The sequence below is a fragment of the Heterocephalus glaber genome, unplaced genomic scaffold, assembly GCF_053883595.1.
Source record: "Heterocephalus glaber isolate CG9 unplaced genomic scaffold, H.glaber_assembly_v1.0 deba00001454, whole genome shotgun sequence".
In the NCBI taxonomy this organism is placed as follows: Eukaryota; Metazoa; Chordata; class Mammalia; order Rodentia; family Bathyergidae; genus Heterocephalus; species Heterocephalus glaber.
Window position 1 is genome coordinate 14,385,147 of NW_028258303.1, and position 17,657 is coordinate 14,402,803.

The following is a 17,657-nucleotide window of genomic DNA, read 5'->3' on the forward strand; positions in this document are numbered from 1 at the left end:
GCTGAGTTCAGGGCATGAGCATTGTGCATGGAATTGCTAAACATTAAAGGATATTTCTAGGATTTTTAGCTGCTTTAACAGCCAAAACTAAGAAAAATAGAATTTAAGTCCTAAATGAGGCACATGGCACAGAATTTCAGAATTCTTACAATTCTTACAATATACAAGTCATGAAGGTATTCACTGAGTCTGTGATTCCTGAAGGATGAGGTTGGGGTGTCCCTCCTCCTTTCCCTTTCCCATCCCACCAACTCCCATAGTGCTGTGGTTACCTGTCTATGAGGTGATTCTTACATGGATTGGAGCCATGAACCAATGACCAGAGCCCCAGATCCATCAAGATGTGCTAATAATAACCTTGACTGTAATACCAACAATATTTATAAAAATATACACTATTTTTCCTTTTAGGAATTCAAAATACTTTCTCTTATATTTGTTCTCTTGATCTTTACAGTATCTTAGTGAAGAAGGTTAGAATAAAGGCTATATGCCCTTATTCCTTTTAAAGGAAATTCTGTGACTGGAAAGGGTTTTTTGTTTGTTTTGTTTTTAACATTTATTGGACACTAAAGCTTGATGTGAATGATTCTTTTTGATCTTCACAATCATTCTGTGATGTTTGTACAATTATCTTTAATTTCCTAAAAGAGGAAACTAAAGATTGAAGAACAGTTGTTTTCATAAAGGTATTTAGTGCCAGAGCTGTGGTTTTATTTCAAGTATATGTAGATTCTACACTTAACCATGAGGCTCTTTTCATTCTGGCCTATAATTTTCAATAATTTGGTCATATGTATTCTTATCCCCTTAGTGTATAAAATGAAGACAATCACTTAGTCATTTTCTCAGTGTTCTAGCCAAGCATGTAGGCCCCATGACTTCTGGAATCTTCCCTCTGGACTCCTACAGCTTGTTCTAAGTGAGGGTATTTATAATCATAAGTCTGCTGGACCCAGGAAGAAAAAATGGCCTCAGCTATTACAGTGTCCAGTAGAGACAGAGTCAGACATGACTGGTTTCACTGGAATCACCATTTCTGAAGATGGCTTGAGATTCCTAAGCCTGGGGCTACCTATGTGTCAAATTTGGAGGCAGCTGCTTATTGGCTGACATCTGGCTGGTGGGTTAAATGGAATGGCCAGTGGATTTTGATTTCATTCATACTGAATAGAAGTACAAATTAACTCTAATATTGCTCAGCAGAAAACTCAGCCTATTTTTTGGATAGAAAGGAACAGAAAAAGAAAATGTTGTGAGAAGAAGGACTGTTTGAGTTTTACTCCTGAGCAGGGAGGAGCAGAGGGTTTCAGTGTGTATTTATTGGATGGTCAGGGGGATGGATGTGGTGCCGTGAGTGTTCTGCCTTCCCATGGTCCTGTGTCACCTGGAAAGCACCCAGGGCATCTCTGCTGATGCTGGGGTGGCTCAGCAGGGACAAAGTAGAGGGACTGTCCATTCACCTTTGTTTTTCCCATTACAATCACTTTCCCCAAACTAGTCCTGAATAAACTTGACTGCCACTTCCAGTTTTATGGCAAGCTACTGAGGAGAAAATAGAACCTGGACTTATGTTGAAACATGTTCTGTTGGGAGAAAAGTAGGCAACAGAAGAAAAAAAATTAAAAAGTAATAAAGAATGTTCTGCTGAATAGGCTTTCATTAATTGGGTGGATTACCAAACCCAAGTCCACTACAGAGGTGATTCTAAAGCAATTCGGCATCTAATAAGACCTAAAATGTGGGCAGGGGAAACCCATGCTTAGTGCTGGGTTTCTCTCCATTGCTGGCTTTCAAGGAATTACCTGCTTTTTATTAATTAAGGTACCTCTGGAAATCATGCTTTTTCCCACTTTGGCAATAAATCTGATGATCTTTCTGACCTCATCTGTGGTTATTTGAACAGTTATTTTCTGCATTTGAGTAATGCTTTAATCTGAACAGCGCCCAAGTGTCATACAATGAGCTAGATAAAAAATTTTATTGTTGAAAGCCCTTTCTGGCTGTGGTAATGCTCACATGCAATGAGAAATTTAAACCTTGCTGTGTTTTCCCTCAATGTCATCGATGCCAGCCTCTCATTGGTGGTTTTAAAGGGATATAGTTAGTTTGATAATAATGGCATTTATGAAAATTACAAATATCAGTGGTACAAAAATGTTTATTTGTATGAAAAAGAGTCTATTCATTTTACAAATAAATAAATTCTTCCCATGCATCAGGATTTCACCTGTGAGAGGTTTGCTTAGCTTGTTCAATTCACAGATATCTCAGTTGAATTCCATATGGAGCAAAGGTTCTACACTCCTGACCTGAATTAACAAGCTTCTGAGGCTCATACATACATTAACAAACAAAATGTTCCAACTATCGCCCCTACTCTTCCTGCTGATAAATTTCACTTCATAAGTACTACACCTAATGTTCCTTCCCTAAAGTCTACAATGTCCTAAAAGAGTAAATCTTAAAAACTATAGTATAAATAAGCTCTTACCAATTTAGGCATCTTTTTACAGAATAAGAAAGTGATAGGGTTGCTTTTATATCCAACAACAGTATACTCTTTCTAAATAATGAAGTTTTTAAAACTTCTACTTTGAATATTTTGGTCTGGGATTCAGGTACACTGTCATTTGAGCTAAAAGTTTCATCATTTATGGCCCAACATTTAATTTGGGGGAGGTGGATATTCATTTTGTTTGTGAGATTCTTCCTCCAAAGGATAAAGGCTCTTCTAGTTTACAGCATTAATATTTTTACTTATAATACAATATATAATGGTTAAACTTTATTACCAACATTTCTGTATGCCTATTGTGCTATGAAATGAATTAGAAGAACTATTTAATTTAAAGCACTCTTTTAATCATACCCTCAGTTTTACTTATTGGGATTTCATTGCCTGCTAATGTACTTTGGAGGATACCAAAATGTCAGAACTGTTGGGGAAATCAGATTAAAATTTGGCTTTTGGAATACTTTAGCTATAGAAAAAATTGTGTGTAGCTTTCTATCCATTTCTTCTTGATTATTCCCATACCCTTTACCCCCCAAATCCTTAAAAACAACCATCATAATGAAATGACTCATACTTCTTTTTGACTACTTTATTGATGTAAGATTAATGTGTACAAAGCTCTTTATTTAACTTAATATATACAAGTCAATGAGTTTAGAGATATGTACACCCATTAAAAACAACACTACCTCAAAGTTGTAGACACCATCTCAAAATTTCTCCCATATCTCTAATAATTATTGCTTATCTTTATGGTAGGAACACTAGACATAAGACCCTCCTCTTAGCAAACCATATAGTATTGTTAGCCATAGATAATATGCTGTATGGATTTCCAGAGTTTATCTTGAAGAACTGAAACTGTATCCTTCATCTATCATCTCACCTCTTCCTTCTCCTACACATTACCAATTACCATTCTACTCTCTAGTTCTGTGAGTTGGACTATTTTAGATTCTGCATAAGCAAGATCATATACTTTTTGTCTTTCTGTGACTGGCTTATTTCACTTAGCTGAATGTCTCCTTCTAGGTCCATCAATGTTGTCTCAAATACAGGATTTCTTTATTTTTTAAAGGCTGAATAATATTCTGTTGTCTTTGTGATTTGATTTTTTTCTAGTGGTTTGTATCAATTCCTTTCTTTTTATCTTTTGTATTTCTACTGCAGATTTTTTGTGATCATTATAAGGCTTACATCAAATATAGTAGTCCATTTTAAGCGTTAACTTATCTTCAGTCCTACCAAAAACTTTCCACTTTTACTTCTCCCTGCCTTTCACTATTTTATATTATTGATGTCAAAAGTTATGTCTCTTTATATCATGAATATATTAGCATATTCCTATAGTTATAGTTATGTTTAATATTTTTCTTTTAGCTTTTACACTAGAGCAGTGATGATGAACCTTTTAGAGCTTTCAATGATACAGACAGCCCACTGCAGCATAGGTACCATAGGTTCACCACCAGTGCACTAGAGTTATAATACTGAATATAATGAAATGCTATGAAAATTGTAGTTGTATTGTGTAGGGACTACTGAGTAGAAAAAAAGTGTACATGTTCAGCACAGTTTTTTTCTAAAGATTTTTGGTTTGGCTGGACTCATGGGTGTCAGACCTGTGGATACATAAGGCCAATTGTACTTTCTTCTGGCAGTGAGTTTTCTCCTGGGTATCTTTATATTGTTAATTAATGTCCTTCCATTTCAACTGGAAGAACTCTAGCATTTCTTGAGAGACAAGCCTAATGATAATGAGGTCTATTTGTGTTTGTTTCTTTGGGAAAGTTTTGATCTCTTCTTCATTTCTGAATGACATCTTTGCTAGTAAATTAGTCTTGGTGGTAATTGTATTTTGGGGATAACTTTTTGACTGTTGTGTTCCATTCTCCTGGCCCACATGACTCCTGCTAAGTTATCTACTGATAGTCGTATGGGGTTGCCTTGTATTTGGTGGGTTACTTTGATCTTGCTACTTTCAAAATTGTCTTTTTGTCCTCAGATTTTGTTTTGTTTTGTTTTGTTTTTTCTTTGGCACCGGGGATTAAACTTTGGGACCTTGCACTTGGGAGGCAGGCATGGGAACCACTGAGCTAAATCCCCAGCCCTGTCCTCAGTTTTTAAAAATGGGACTTTAATATATCTCCATGCATATTTCTTTATGACCAATCTGTTTGGAGTTCTTTGGGCTTCATTGATCTGGATGTTCATTTTTCTCTCTAGATTTGGAAAGTTTTTGTCATTATTTCTATTTTTTGTTTTTTTTGGTGAAAATAATGTGTATTTAGAATTAGCCAGCTGGACTCAGTTTAGATGATCCCAGTTTTGTTGGCAACATCCAAAGCATCATAATCAGGAGCCAGTCGAACATACGCCTTCTTCTCTCCATCAGGCCTGATTAGGGTATTGACCTTGGCCACATCAATATCATAGAGCTTCTTCACAGCTTGTTTGATCTGGTGCTTGTTGGCCTTGACATCCACAGTGAATACGTGTGTGTTGTTGTCCTCTATCTTCTTCATGGCTGACTCAGTGGTCAGGGGGAACTTGATGATGGCATAGTGGTCAAGCTTGTTTCTCCTGGGGGCACTTTTCCGAGGGTATTTTGGCTGCCGCCGGAGCCGCAGTGTCTTGGGACAGCGGAAGGTGGGTGACGTGCGGATTTTCTTCTTTTTGTGGCTGTGGATGCCTTTCAGCACTGCTTTCTTGGCTTTCAAAGCTTTTGCTTTGGCTTCAGCTTTAGGAGGGGCAGGAGCTTCCTTCTTCGTCTTCGGCGCCATCTTGGTATAAAGGGCCTCATGGGCTCGTTCCCTGTCATTATTTCTTTAAATAACTTTTTTATCCTTTTGTTTCTCTGACTTGATAATTTCAGATGCTCTCTCTGCAGCATCACTGATTCTCTTTTCTCTTGATGGAGTCTGCTGTGGAAGCTCTGTTAAAGTTTTCATGTTAATCATTTCATTCTTCAGCTCCAGAATTTCTGTTTGGTTCTTTTTAATCTTTTTGGTTCTTTTTCTATCTTTTCGTTGCTTGAACTTTTCATTTTGTTCATGTATTGCCACCATGATTTTTGTTTAGTTTTCTATCTGTGTTCTCTTGCCACTCATTGTACTTTCTTGAGTTTATTATTTTTGCATCCTTTGTCAGGCAATTCATAGATTTCCACCTTTTTCATTCTTTTTCTTTTCCCAGGGCTAGGAATCAAACCCAGGGCCTCTCACATTCTAGACAAGTGCTCTGCTACTGATCTACATTCCCAACTCATATATCTCCATTTAGAGGGACCAGCCAGTGTAGCATTATTTTGTTCCTTAGGCAGTGTCCTATTCCTTTGATTTTTCTGTGTGCTTTTTGAACCCACTGCAAAGCTGAGCTGTGTGCCACACGCCTTCCATTTTTCCTGTGGCAGTGCCCTGATGTGTTCAGGGTTATTTGATATCAGTGTGCTGTGTGAAAAGGTTCACCTGCACTGTTTGTGGGGGAGCATGGGTCACTGGCTATAGGAGGGGGAGTGATGGGAGTGCTTGCTAACTACTTGTGGTATCTAAGTTGAGACCCCTATTTTCAGCTGTTTGTTGAGATCTGCAAGGTTGTTACTGTGAGCTCCCCTCCCACACCTTTCCCTGCTCCTAGCAGTGCCCAGATTGTAGAAACAGGCCAGACTCCTTGGTGTTACATATGGGGTGAAACAGAAGCGGGCCTTTGGGGGCACTGTCCCTTAAGGCTATGGAGTCAGAGCACTCACTTTCCTCTCACTTTCCCCCTTTAGGAGAAATTGTGGGCCCAATGGCTGTCTCTTAACCCAAAGCTGTGTCATCTTGAAGGAGCAAGTGATATGGATGAAATATACTTTTAGTTGTGATCTTCTTTGTAGCCTCTATTCTTGGACTTCACTCCACCAAGCTGCTGGAACCTTTGGCTGGACTCCTTGGCTCCCATGAAAGTATTGCTATCTTTGGGTGGTTGTTAACTCAGTGGTAGAGTGCTTACCTAGCATGTGCAAGGCCCTGGGCTCAATCCCAAGTGCAAATCAATCAATCAGCGAATTGGTCAAACAATAAATAATGGTTTTTGTTGGAGTTTGCAGGCTAGATCTCCTGTTCTGCCATTTGTTTACATCAAATAATTATACTTTATCCCTTAAATGTTGTTTCTTAAGTACTGAAAATACTAATTCAGATATGAAGACACATATATTATCCTGATTTAAACATAAATATTCTAAGCAAATTTTGGCATTGTTTTTTGAGACAGGGTCTTGCAGTGTTGCCCAGGCTGGCCTCCAAGTCAAGGCAATCCTCCTGCCTCAACCTCCCAAGTGCTGAGGTTACTAGCGTCTGCCACCACGCCTGGCTTAACATAATTATTCTAAAAGGCCCACCTGTGAACCACTGGAACATTGCAATGGGCCCTGGGCCACCTTCTCAAAAGTTGGCATGTCTGCACCTCTTCTGGACACTTTTTAGTATATGTGCTGCTGAAGCAAGCATGCCCGGACACTTTTTAAAATGAAGATTCTGACTCAGAAAGTATGATTCAGAAGATCTGGGGTGGGCCTGAGATTCTAGATATCTTACTAAGTGCTGCTCTTCTGTAAATACTTGAGTTGCAAATTGTCCTGCCTCCTAAATAGTTACACTCACAGAGGAGTTACAGAAAAATGTATTGGTAAAGTCAAGCCAGAGATGCACTAGAGAGCCATCTGGGGGACATGCATTCATATCACAGGGTCTGCTTGCTTGGAATATGAAGAACTACATTTCCTATTTAGCACAATCATAAACTTATTGCTACATAACTGAGTTCTATAACCAAAATCAAAGTGGACGGGGCTGCTGCTATTAGAAAGATTTCTAGCAATTTAGAGACCTGGGCCAAAGTGTATCACGGTATATGAAGTTCTGCTGGAGCCCTTTCCCCTTGAATTCTGGCAGATTATATGCAAAGTTTCTGGCACATGTTTGATGTTTTTGTAAATAATGTGCTCTATTCATTGTGAAGGGAGAAAACTTTCTGGGATTTGTCCCCTGAGCACCAACCAGGATAAAAAGTACTTATGCCACTGTTCTCCTGGGCATGATGTGACTCAGTTTCCTATTCTATGTGCTGAAAATAGTCATGACAACAGCTTTGTGAGAAGTAATGCTCAAATGGCAAGTGATTGCAAAAGAATGGTTGTCTTTTCTTTTGAATAGCCTCTTCCTGAGAGTGCTGTTTGTACTGTTGTTACTGGCACACTTGAAAGTAATAACAGCCATTTAGAAAACCACCCCTTTTGAAATACCCTATTTTAAAATATCAGATTCACTGATTTTTTTTTTTTGGTACCGGAGATCGAACTCAGGTCCTTATGCTTGCGAGGCAGGCGGTAGAACCACTGAGCTAAATCCCCAGCTCTCAGATTCACTGATTTTTGAAGTATGAAAACAAACTGAACACCTTTGTGGCAGCCTCACTAATCTCATTCTGCAGAAAATGTCAATTATGAGGCTTAGGAAGAGGGTGCACACCTTGTAAATCAGAAGTGGCAGCACTTTTTAATGACATTAGCTTTAGCAATTAAAATGCTGCCTCCTCAGGAGTGTTGAATAGGTGATTTCATCCAGCCAGCTACTCCCAACTGTTTCTGATTCACTTTCAATAAGCCACCAGGCCTTTCAATTCTGGGTCTGTAGTGTTTCTGTAATCTGTTTCTAATCATTCATTCCTACTGCAATTGCTCTCTCATAGGCTTTCATCTTCTTTCCCCTGAGCCAGTGCAAGAACTTGTTAAATAGTTTCTACAGCGCCGAGTTCATCCCAATGCTGGTCACCTCCATCCCTTGTCCTTGGAGTCTGTCTTGATCATCCCATCCATCTGATTGTCCCCTTTCCATCCCTGAAATCTTCTGTTTCCTTTATAGAGGCTATAAGAAAAATTGAGACTTTTAGCATAGATTCTACCTTTTGCTATCTTTCTTTAAGACAGTGTCACTTTTTATCCACACTTCCTCTGCATCCCTGAGCCCTACTGGTGCCAAACACTTGGACATTTTATTAAACACACAGTGTGTTATCTCATATATTTGCCTTTGGTGAAGCCGGACCCTCTGCTAAAATCTGTTTCATTGCTTCTCTACCTATAAAGTCTAATTTTTTTGTTATTCAACAAGGCATTGATACTTCCCTAGGAAAACTCCTGAGACCTCCTTGTTCTACTCTCCCATAGTCTGTTCCTCAGCTTCATATATAGCATCAGTTTTGAAGGAAGCATCCTAATCACTTGTGTGTTTCTCTCACCAGACTCTAAATTCTGAAGTTGAGATCTTGCTTCAGACTCTCTGTGTATTTCAGTTCTCTAGCAAAGAGGCTGGCATATAATAAATGCTTAAGGAGTAACTCTCTGGACATGGTAGATATTGAGGACAGAAGGACAGGTCAACAGACAAATGAAAGAAAGCAATGGAGAGACTTAGTCTTCCAAATGATATAAGCATTTGTTTATGATAGATTAAAAGAAAAAGCAGAATATATACATGTGTATATTATGTACATAAATAGTCTACAGAGTGGCTGTATGCTATGAATCTTTCTTATTAGATGATCTTCTGCAACAATAGGACCTGATAACTTAGGTATTGAAGGATTAATGTTTTCTTACTGATCCTAATTCAGCACTCTTTCCTTATTCTAGAATGATGGAGCTCTTCAGCTTGTGGCTAATTCGATGGTGTGGGTTCCGGAAGGAGGCATGCTGCAGATCACTAATAAAATCTTACAGGCTGAGGCTCCAGGTGCCAGCCCAGACGATATTGTCTACAAGATTATAGAAGGCCACCCCCAATTTGGTAACTCCTTTTTTCCTTTGGCACAATTTCTTCTGGGCATTCACCAGTTGAGGATGTGAGTTTGGACACTGCCATGCAGCAAGGCTGCAATTCAAATGAAATGGGCTTTCAATCCTACATACATCTCCTTAAAAACAGAGTAATTGTGATACCTATCACTGTATATACTTGCTACCTAGTATACTAAATTTGGTAAGTACATTATATGTGATACCTATAACTTAAATTTCTAAGTAAGTTCATTTTGCATAGGAGATAACTGGAGCTCGCTGAAAGCCACCTAGCCTATAGATACCAGTTTAATTTCATGGGTTAGGCACTGAAACTCCACCTTGTACCCTTCTCAGATCACCATCAGAATTCTTGATGAACCTTTAAAACAAAACTACATAAGAGCATTCTTCAGTGATCTCCATTGTTACTTCCTCTAGTAAGAGAGAAGAATATAGCAACCTAAGGAATTCTTCATTTTTATCACCTAGAATTGCTGGATAAAATATAGTAAGAATGATTAGATGTTCACACCTGACTTCCCAGTGATAGAGAAAAATCTCTTGGTGCTGTAAGAGGTAGCACAAGGGTTGGTCTGTGCTGAGTGGGTGGCATGGCTTCCCTGAGCAGGTAGTATGTACCCCATAACCTGGGGGCTGAGGTGAGCAGAGAGTTGGAATGAAGATCCTGCCTAAAGTCAGGACTCTGGAGGGACATTCTTTCACTTAGAAAAAGAAGGTCACCAGTACAGACAGCTGGAAAACCTGCCCATCTTAAGCAGAGTTCACAGTAGAGCAAAAAGACTATTGAGAATCCAGAACTTCGTGCCTATTTCTCTGGCAGATCTTGGGTTAAATTATACTTAGTGCCTTGTTCCATAACCACAAAACTGAGACATTATATGAACAGTAATCTCAGCTCAGTGGTACTTCTAGGGTTCCGCAGAAGCTAGTGGAAACTTCTGTGGGAGGCCCAGCCTCAACTCACCCACACAGGGGCCTCGCAGATAAAGCCACTGAGGGTGAGCACAAAATAGAAAAGCCAGAACATAGGAGGAGTCAGACTGTAGTACTGTAATCAAAACAAAAAAGAGGATCAAAACCCATGATTTTTAAGTAAAGGAATAATCTTACAAAAAACATGAAATAAGTGTTTTTAAATAATTTAAAGATATTACAGAAGGAATTTAAATTGCTAGGAAATTTTATAATGCTGTAAAAAATAAAGGAAAGTTATTTAAATATTTTTTAAAATAGAAACTTGCTATGTTGCCCTGGCTGTTCTCAAACTCCTGGCCTCAAATAATCCTCCTGCCTCAGCCTCCCCAATATTGGGACTAAAGGCAAACACCACATCACCTGGCTTAGGCTGATTTTTTTAAATACCTAAATTAATCATCTAAAAGTGAAAGTTATAATCATTAAAAGTGAAAACTCTTTTGACACATTAATAGCACAGAAAGAATAATCTGTTTTTCCTCTGGGCTATCAGATTTTTAAAATTATGTACTTTCTATAATGAGGAAAAAATTAACTTTAGATAATGTTAAAATAATTTCAGTGGCCAAAAAGATGTTAGAAAGTATAACCTAATCAAGAATTTATATTTTAATTATAAAACAGTCTAGTTGAGATGTCCCTTTTTAGAACTGTATAACCTTGAGGAAGGAAAGCATACCCTCCTGGTGCCATTGGTTTCTTTGAAAAATTAGGTCAAGTAGATGCTATAAATTTTTGTTTTAAAGTAATTTTAGACTTCTTTAAAAGTTGTAAAAATAGTACAAAGAGCAATTATTATAACCAAGAAATTGACATTGACCCAGTACCACTATTTAATCCATAGACCTCATTCAAATTTGGCCACTCATCCTGCTAATAATGTTTTTCCAACCCAATCCAGAATCCCAGATTGCATTTCTAATAGTCATGTTCCTTCGCTTCCTCCAAGGTGCAGTGGTTCCTTTGTTTTTGTCTTAATGGCATTTTGAAGAGAACTGGTCAGATATTTGTAGAACATTGCTCTATTTGGACTTGTCTGAGTGTTTCTCATATTAGAATAAGGATATGCTTTTTTCCACTTTCTCAGTGCATCATATTGGGAGTACAAAGAGTTGTCACTCTGTCTTATTATTGGTGATGTTAACTTTGATCACTTGGTTCACATGATACCTGCCAGGTATCTCCACTGTAAATTTACTATTTTCCTATTTGTAATTAGTATCCCATTCTCATCATACTTTCAAGTACTGACTGTAAGCTCAATAACTTTTAAATTCTTTTCATCTCTAAAAATCTATGACTCTTGTGATGCATTAAATTCTCTACCTGTATTTTGATTACTGAGACAAAAATCAAACCTCCAGATTTTATAGAAGCAGCCCAGTACTTCATTAAATATTAAACAGAACAACACTGAAATAAATGGTTTTTAAGCAGATAGAAGTTTGTCATTTCAGCTTAGTAAATTCCATGTGGGCTTTATTGTGACCATTTCCTATTACAATTCTCTTAATTAACTTCTTCCCACGAACATGATCTGTATCCAGATCGCCCCATTAGTAATAATCAAATCATGTCACTCTTGGGAACCATTCAAGCATGAATGAGGTGGTGGGAACTAGAGGCCCACATGACAGGAATGTACTTATGTCCATCTATCCTAATAAGGTGCATCGGTGGAGCCCTTCCCTCCCTGGCTCCTGCTACTACAGACTCATACCTTACTCTAGAATGTCCAAGTTGGGCTTTAGGCTTTTTGTGAAGAACTGACTTTGGAATGGAACCACATATAAATTACTTGTATAATATATACATAAAGGACCTAAATTCAACCACTTCCAGACTCACCATTGCTTTCAAGTATATGTTTATACAAGTTGATTAATACTTGTACCCTTTGCTATCCTTACATTTGAAGGTAAACTTAATGAGTGGATTTAATGAGGTATCTTGAGCACCATTTGAGGGAAAGGCTGACAGTCTACCAAACTACCAAATCTAAATTATTTATCATAGTACAAGAAAGTGTGAATAGAGATAGAAATTATCTCAATCCCAACAGAATTCAAGGAAATTAAAATTAAACTGTAATTCTTAATAACTATTAAATCTTCACTTCAAAATTCTTGGCTAAAATATAAACTTCTATATGAAGGAAATCACAAACAGATTATTTTCTGTTTCTGCAATCTGGAATTTTATATATTTAAAGTATCATTTCCTTGTCATATTATAATAAAACAGAAGTGAGATACTACATAAAAGATTACCTCTCACCTCCTTGTGGTAAACCCCATACTGTACGGATCTGTCTCCTTGTCTACTCCTGGGCTTCACCAAGGTGCTGTATGCAGTATATTCAGAATTGAACAGTTCCTCCCCCCACCTCCTTCTGGCTCATCCTCTGTCGCACCCATTGGTGGCATCCAGTCACCCAACCTAACAAATAATTCCCTTTGACTCCTTCCTCTTTCTCCACAGCCACCTTGATGGAGTTATATTACTTCTGTTTCCTCAGTGACATTTGTATCTGTTTATTTCTTTCTAGTCTTACCTCACGTCTCCATCTCTAGTCTGGATTTTTCAGTAGCACCATAATTGGGCAGACTATCTATGTATATATTAGCTACCGATTTTCCCCTTACTACTGGGGATTGAACCCAGGGAGCACTGAGTTAAGTTTCCCAGGTGGGCCTCAAACTTGTAATCCGCTTACCTCAGCTTTCCTGCAGTGTAGCTGAGATTACAGCCATATGCATCATGCCCAGATGTTGTTATCATTTTTTACAATAAATTTAGCCTCTTGAACAGTACTTTCAGGCCTCACAAACTTTATGTATTCTGATCACACATTCACCTGCTGAGAATCTCCCGGTAGTTTCCAGTTCCTTATGGAGCTGGTCTTCAGGGATAGGAATTGTATTGTTTGTCTTTTAATCCCCCTACTCTTGAAGGGCCTAGAACAGTAAATAGCACCAAGTAGATACTCAGTGACCATTTATTGAGTTGAAATTAATGGAATTAGACAATAGCCTGTGATTCCTGTTAATCTGCATAGCATGGAAGTGATTTTTATGGGAAAAATATATTTATTAGGGCTTGATAGAAAATTGTTTTTCTTTTTCTTTTTCTGATATGGGCATTGAACCCAGGGCCTTTGTGCTGAGTTATATTCTTGAGTCCACTTGTAATTGTTTTTTGTTTTGATAGAGGGTCTTACTAAGTAGCTAGGTTGCCTGAGTTTGGCTCCAACACGGAATCCTCCTACCTCAGCCTCTTAGAGTGCTGGAATTATAGAATTGTGCCACTGTGCCTGTCTTCTGCTTTGCTTTTTCTGTTATAAAGCAAAATACCTAGAAAATCAGCAGCTGAATATTTTTTTATCTTCTATTCTTCACATTTTCATCATGGGAATTTCCTTTTAGATTATTTTGCAACTGTACTTACATTCATAAACAGCCCACACCCAGGGAAGCCATCTCTATTAACAGCACCTGTGACTAGAATTTGAACTGGGAGACAGAGGTAATGGAATTTTTGCCTTAGATATAAATGAAAAGTAATATAAGGAAGAAAACTATAGTGAGTTGATTCTATATATAATTATATAAAGAAGAGCAGTGATACTTTTCTCTTATTTCACTATTTCATTACCGTCCAAGACATTATGCTCATTTTTAACTTGAATTAAGTGCATGTAAATATTGGAAGGAGTTTTTGCTGTGAGTTAGAAAACAAATTTCTCTAGGGTAATCAAAATGCTCCATCAATTTTGAAAAAAATTGCCATCAATTCCCTAATATGTCTGATATTTTAACTTCGAACATTTTAACTTCAGAACATTTTAAAAATAGACAAATAGACACAGTCTCTTTCTCACTCACCTCTACTCCTCTATCCCTCTACCATAATGATAGGGTGGCTTCTTTTAGATTTATTGTTAGATGTACTGTCATAAAAATACAGCATAGCTTGTTCTCAGCTATTCATCCAATTTTCAATTTAGCCTTCACTTGAAGGCACATTATTCTTGTGAAATTTTAATTGTTTCTTTAACACCTCTATATTTGTGATCTCACTTTAAGATGGTAGTAGCTTCAGGTAAAGAAAAAGCAGTAAAAACAGATGGGTGGTATTTAGATTAAAATTTCCTTGCTTCAGTTCAAAAAAGTTTAAAGAATGAAAGAGAAAGAAACATGGTAAGTTGTTTAGCAGGGTAAATAGTGATAAATGTACACAAAATAATGACAGTTGGTAACAGAGTCTCAGGACCAAGAATATGAGCTTCAGATCCAAATCTCACCCACATACCTTCCACTTGTGTGACCTCAACAAGTGAATGAACTCTGAGCCTAAAGAACCTCATCTGTACAGTGGAGACAGCACCAATCAGAAGAATTATATAGAAGTAACACTGAGGATGACCAGCATTCTTTCTAAGAACCTGTAAAGTATGTCCTGTAGGTTGAATGTCCCTTATCCAAAAAAAAAAAAAACAAAAAAAAAAAACCCAGAAGTGTTTTGAATTTCTCAGATTATGGAATATTTACATATACATAATGAGATATCCTGAGGATGACTCCTAAGTCTAGACATGAAATTCATTTATGTTTCATACACTTTGTGCATATAGCCTGAAAGTCATTTTATACAATATTTTAATGTGTCCACATTTTGATTGGGGCCTTATAATATGAGGTCAGGTGTGGAGTTTTCTATTATGGAATAACGTTGGTGTTCAAAAAGTTTTGGAACTTGTAGCATTTTGGATTTGGGATTCTCAGACTAGGGTTGCTCACTGTGTGTTAGTCTCTCTTTACCAACAAAGAGCAGAGCCTTACAGAGTGTAGGTGCAGTGGGATGCAGTGCAATCGGGTGGAACCACCTCATGGAGTGCAGTGCCAGCCAAATGTTTTCTGGTGTTAGGTATTAATATTTTCATTGGACAGAATCCTCCCAAGAATAACTTTCACTGAATTTTTTCTTCTAATTTTCCATGTTTCTAACCATTTTCCTGGTTAGAAAACATTTTCTGTTACATAGCAAGTTGTGTGTAGAATTGAAACCATTCGGTGTGAGTATTTCTTTATAGCATACTCCAGCATATAGATCTTCTCATGTAATTGTAATAGGTACAAGTCAACAATTTTATACCTGAATTGCCCTTGAATGACTTTTGGTTCTTTTAGCTGAAAGACTGGGAATTCTGTATCTAAAGGTAGATTTAGTGATAACTTTTGAGTTTTGTGTTTACATCCTTTTCTTCACCTTGGGTGAAAATTATAGCAGTGCATCATTTCTTTTCAGCTTAACTAAATAGGAAAGGAGGAGCAAGTTCTGACTTTCTTTCCCAAGAGACCCTCACTGACCATGTGACCTGTGCATCCCTAGGGGAGGTGGTCCTTCTGGTGAGCCTGCCAGCAGACAGTCCTGGGGATGAAGGGCAGCACCTGCCAGATGGGAGGACAGCAACCCTGACCAGCTCCTTCACCCAGCAGGATGTCAATGATGGCATCGTGTGGTACAGACATTCGGGGGCCCTGGCCCAGAGCGACTCCTTCCGCTTCCAGGTACTATGTGCTCCTTACGTTCTCTGAAGTCTGATAAAAGCCATCACTCTTATTTGTAAACAGTTTGGGCAATTTTCTGTGATTGCCTGGGAATCTGGTCAATGGGAAGAAAAATGCAATTAATAACCTTAAAGAACTTTTAAAAATCCGTCAATTCAGATAAACGGATCTCTCCACAAGGAAGAATCATCCAGACAAAAAGGTTTATATTAAATAATGACCAAAATTTTCAGAAAAAATACTCAAAATATTAAAAATAGACAAAATAATCTTTTAAAATTGTTCTTGGAACATTCATCATCTTAGGATAAGATCATGGACTTACCGTGAAACTCAGTATGTCCACTTGTTAGAAAGTTGCTTGGCAACATCTTTGCACCTGAATTTCCTCACCTGTGAATTAGAATTGTTCTGAGGATTTGAGCTAAGACATATAAAATGTTTAGAATGTTGCATATCAAATACTAAGCACTGCATAAGGGTTTGTTATGACCATTTATAAAACAGATGAAATATTAGACCATAAGGAGACCTGCAATAAACTAAGGAAAAGGAAATTATACTGGGTACATTCTCTTGCCATTATGAATATAGTTAGAAATTACTAATAAAAAGATAAACAAAAAATTTAGACTCCTTGGAATATTTAAAATGGTCTCCTAAATACTAGGTCTTAAAGGAAATCAAAACTGTAAGCTATAGCCGGGGATTTAGCTCAGTGGTTCCAGCACCTGCCTCGAAAGTGCAAGGTCCTGAGTTCAATCCCCAGTACCAAAAAAAAAAACCCCAAAAAACAGTAAGCTATTAAGAAGTATTGATGAAAAAAGAAAAAGAGGTATTAATGAGGAAGAAATAACTTATCAAAACTTAAATGATATGGACAAAATTCTATGCAGAAGCAAATTGGTGGCAGCTTTTATTATTGAGCCATCAAGTAGATGGTGAAGAAGCTAGGGAAACCTAAGGAAGGAATTAATAGAGATAAGGGGAGGAATTGATTAATAAAGTGTGAGAAATAATAAATGAGAGTTATGCGTGATTTCTTAAGACCAATAAAATTAGACAAACCCCTGGCAAGCACAACTTGGAAATAAAGAATTAAAACAATACACAAAGGAACGAAGAGTTTTGAGTAAGAAAGAATGTTTAAGTGAGGATACAGAGAAGAATTTGGTGAAGTGTCAGAGATATTCACAGTGATTCCCTTGAGATCTGAGGCTTTTCCTTTGTCTAGGAATCCAACTGGGAATAAACTAGCCAAGGTAGCTCACCTTGTTAAAATTTTCATCCATTTGTCTTCTGATACCTGGCAAGTACATCTTCCTTGCCTAATTTATATTGAATAAAAGATGTGCTTTTCCAAAGAGCAGGGTGGGATAAATTTGGAAACCATTAAAATGAGATTATACTGAGCACATCGAATGTCCAACCAGTGAGCAAATTCTGTGTGCCCTTTGCCAGAGTTAACCTCCCATTTTTAGCACCTGGGGACTGCAGCTGTCATCAAAGAATGAGTCCAAACAGAGGCAGAGACCTCAATCAAAAGAAGTCACCTCAGCAAACTAGAATTTGCAGAGCTGCCTTTTCCTTCTCAGGAGTCAGGACAGAAAATGGTATCGATATGCAGCGTTTCCCCAGAAGGGGATTTTGAGAACCTGTTTAAAATGATTGCTTTGATTGCTTTGCAAGTAGCTTATAAGTGGATAAAATAAAATAAATAAGATAGTAAAAGTTACCTGATTTCACCGGT

The 17,657-nt window shown here is 37.7% G+C and overlaps 1 protein-coding gene and 1 pseudogene across 10 annotated transcripts in view; one reads left to right on the top strand and one right to left on the bottom strand.

Moving 5' to 3' along the window:
- The window catches only part of Fras1 (Fraser extracellular matrix complex subunit 1), a 444,408-nt gene that overhangs the window by 307,522 nt on the left and 119,229 nt on the right, over positions 1-17,657 (top strand). For all 9 annotated transcript variants that reach the window (XR_015452892.1, XM_087215885.1, XM_087215884.1 and 6 more), the window contains 2 exons: positions 9,195-9,348; positions 15,729-15,907. Coding sequence is in view for 8 of the 9 variants with exons in the window: in XM_087215885.1 (XP_087072011.1) it covers positions 9,195-9,348; positions 15,729-15,907 (333 nt within the window). In the remaining variant the exon portion in view is untranslated. The remainder of the gene's footprint in view (positions 1-9,194; positions 9,349-15,728; positions 15,908-17,657) is intronic.
- Positions 4,779-5,308, bottom strand: LOC106009681 (large ribosomal subunit protein uL23 pseudogene; annotated as a pseudogene). Its single transcript, XR_015452894.1, has one exon. The product of XR_015452894.1 is annotated as a large ribosomal subunit protein uL23 pseudogene (transcript).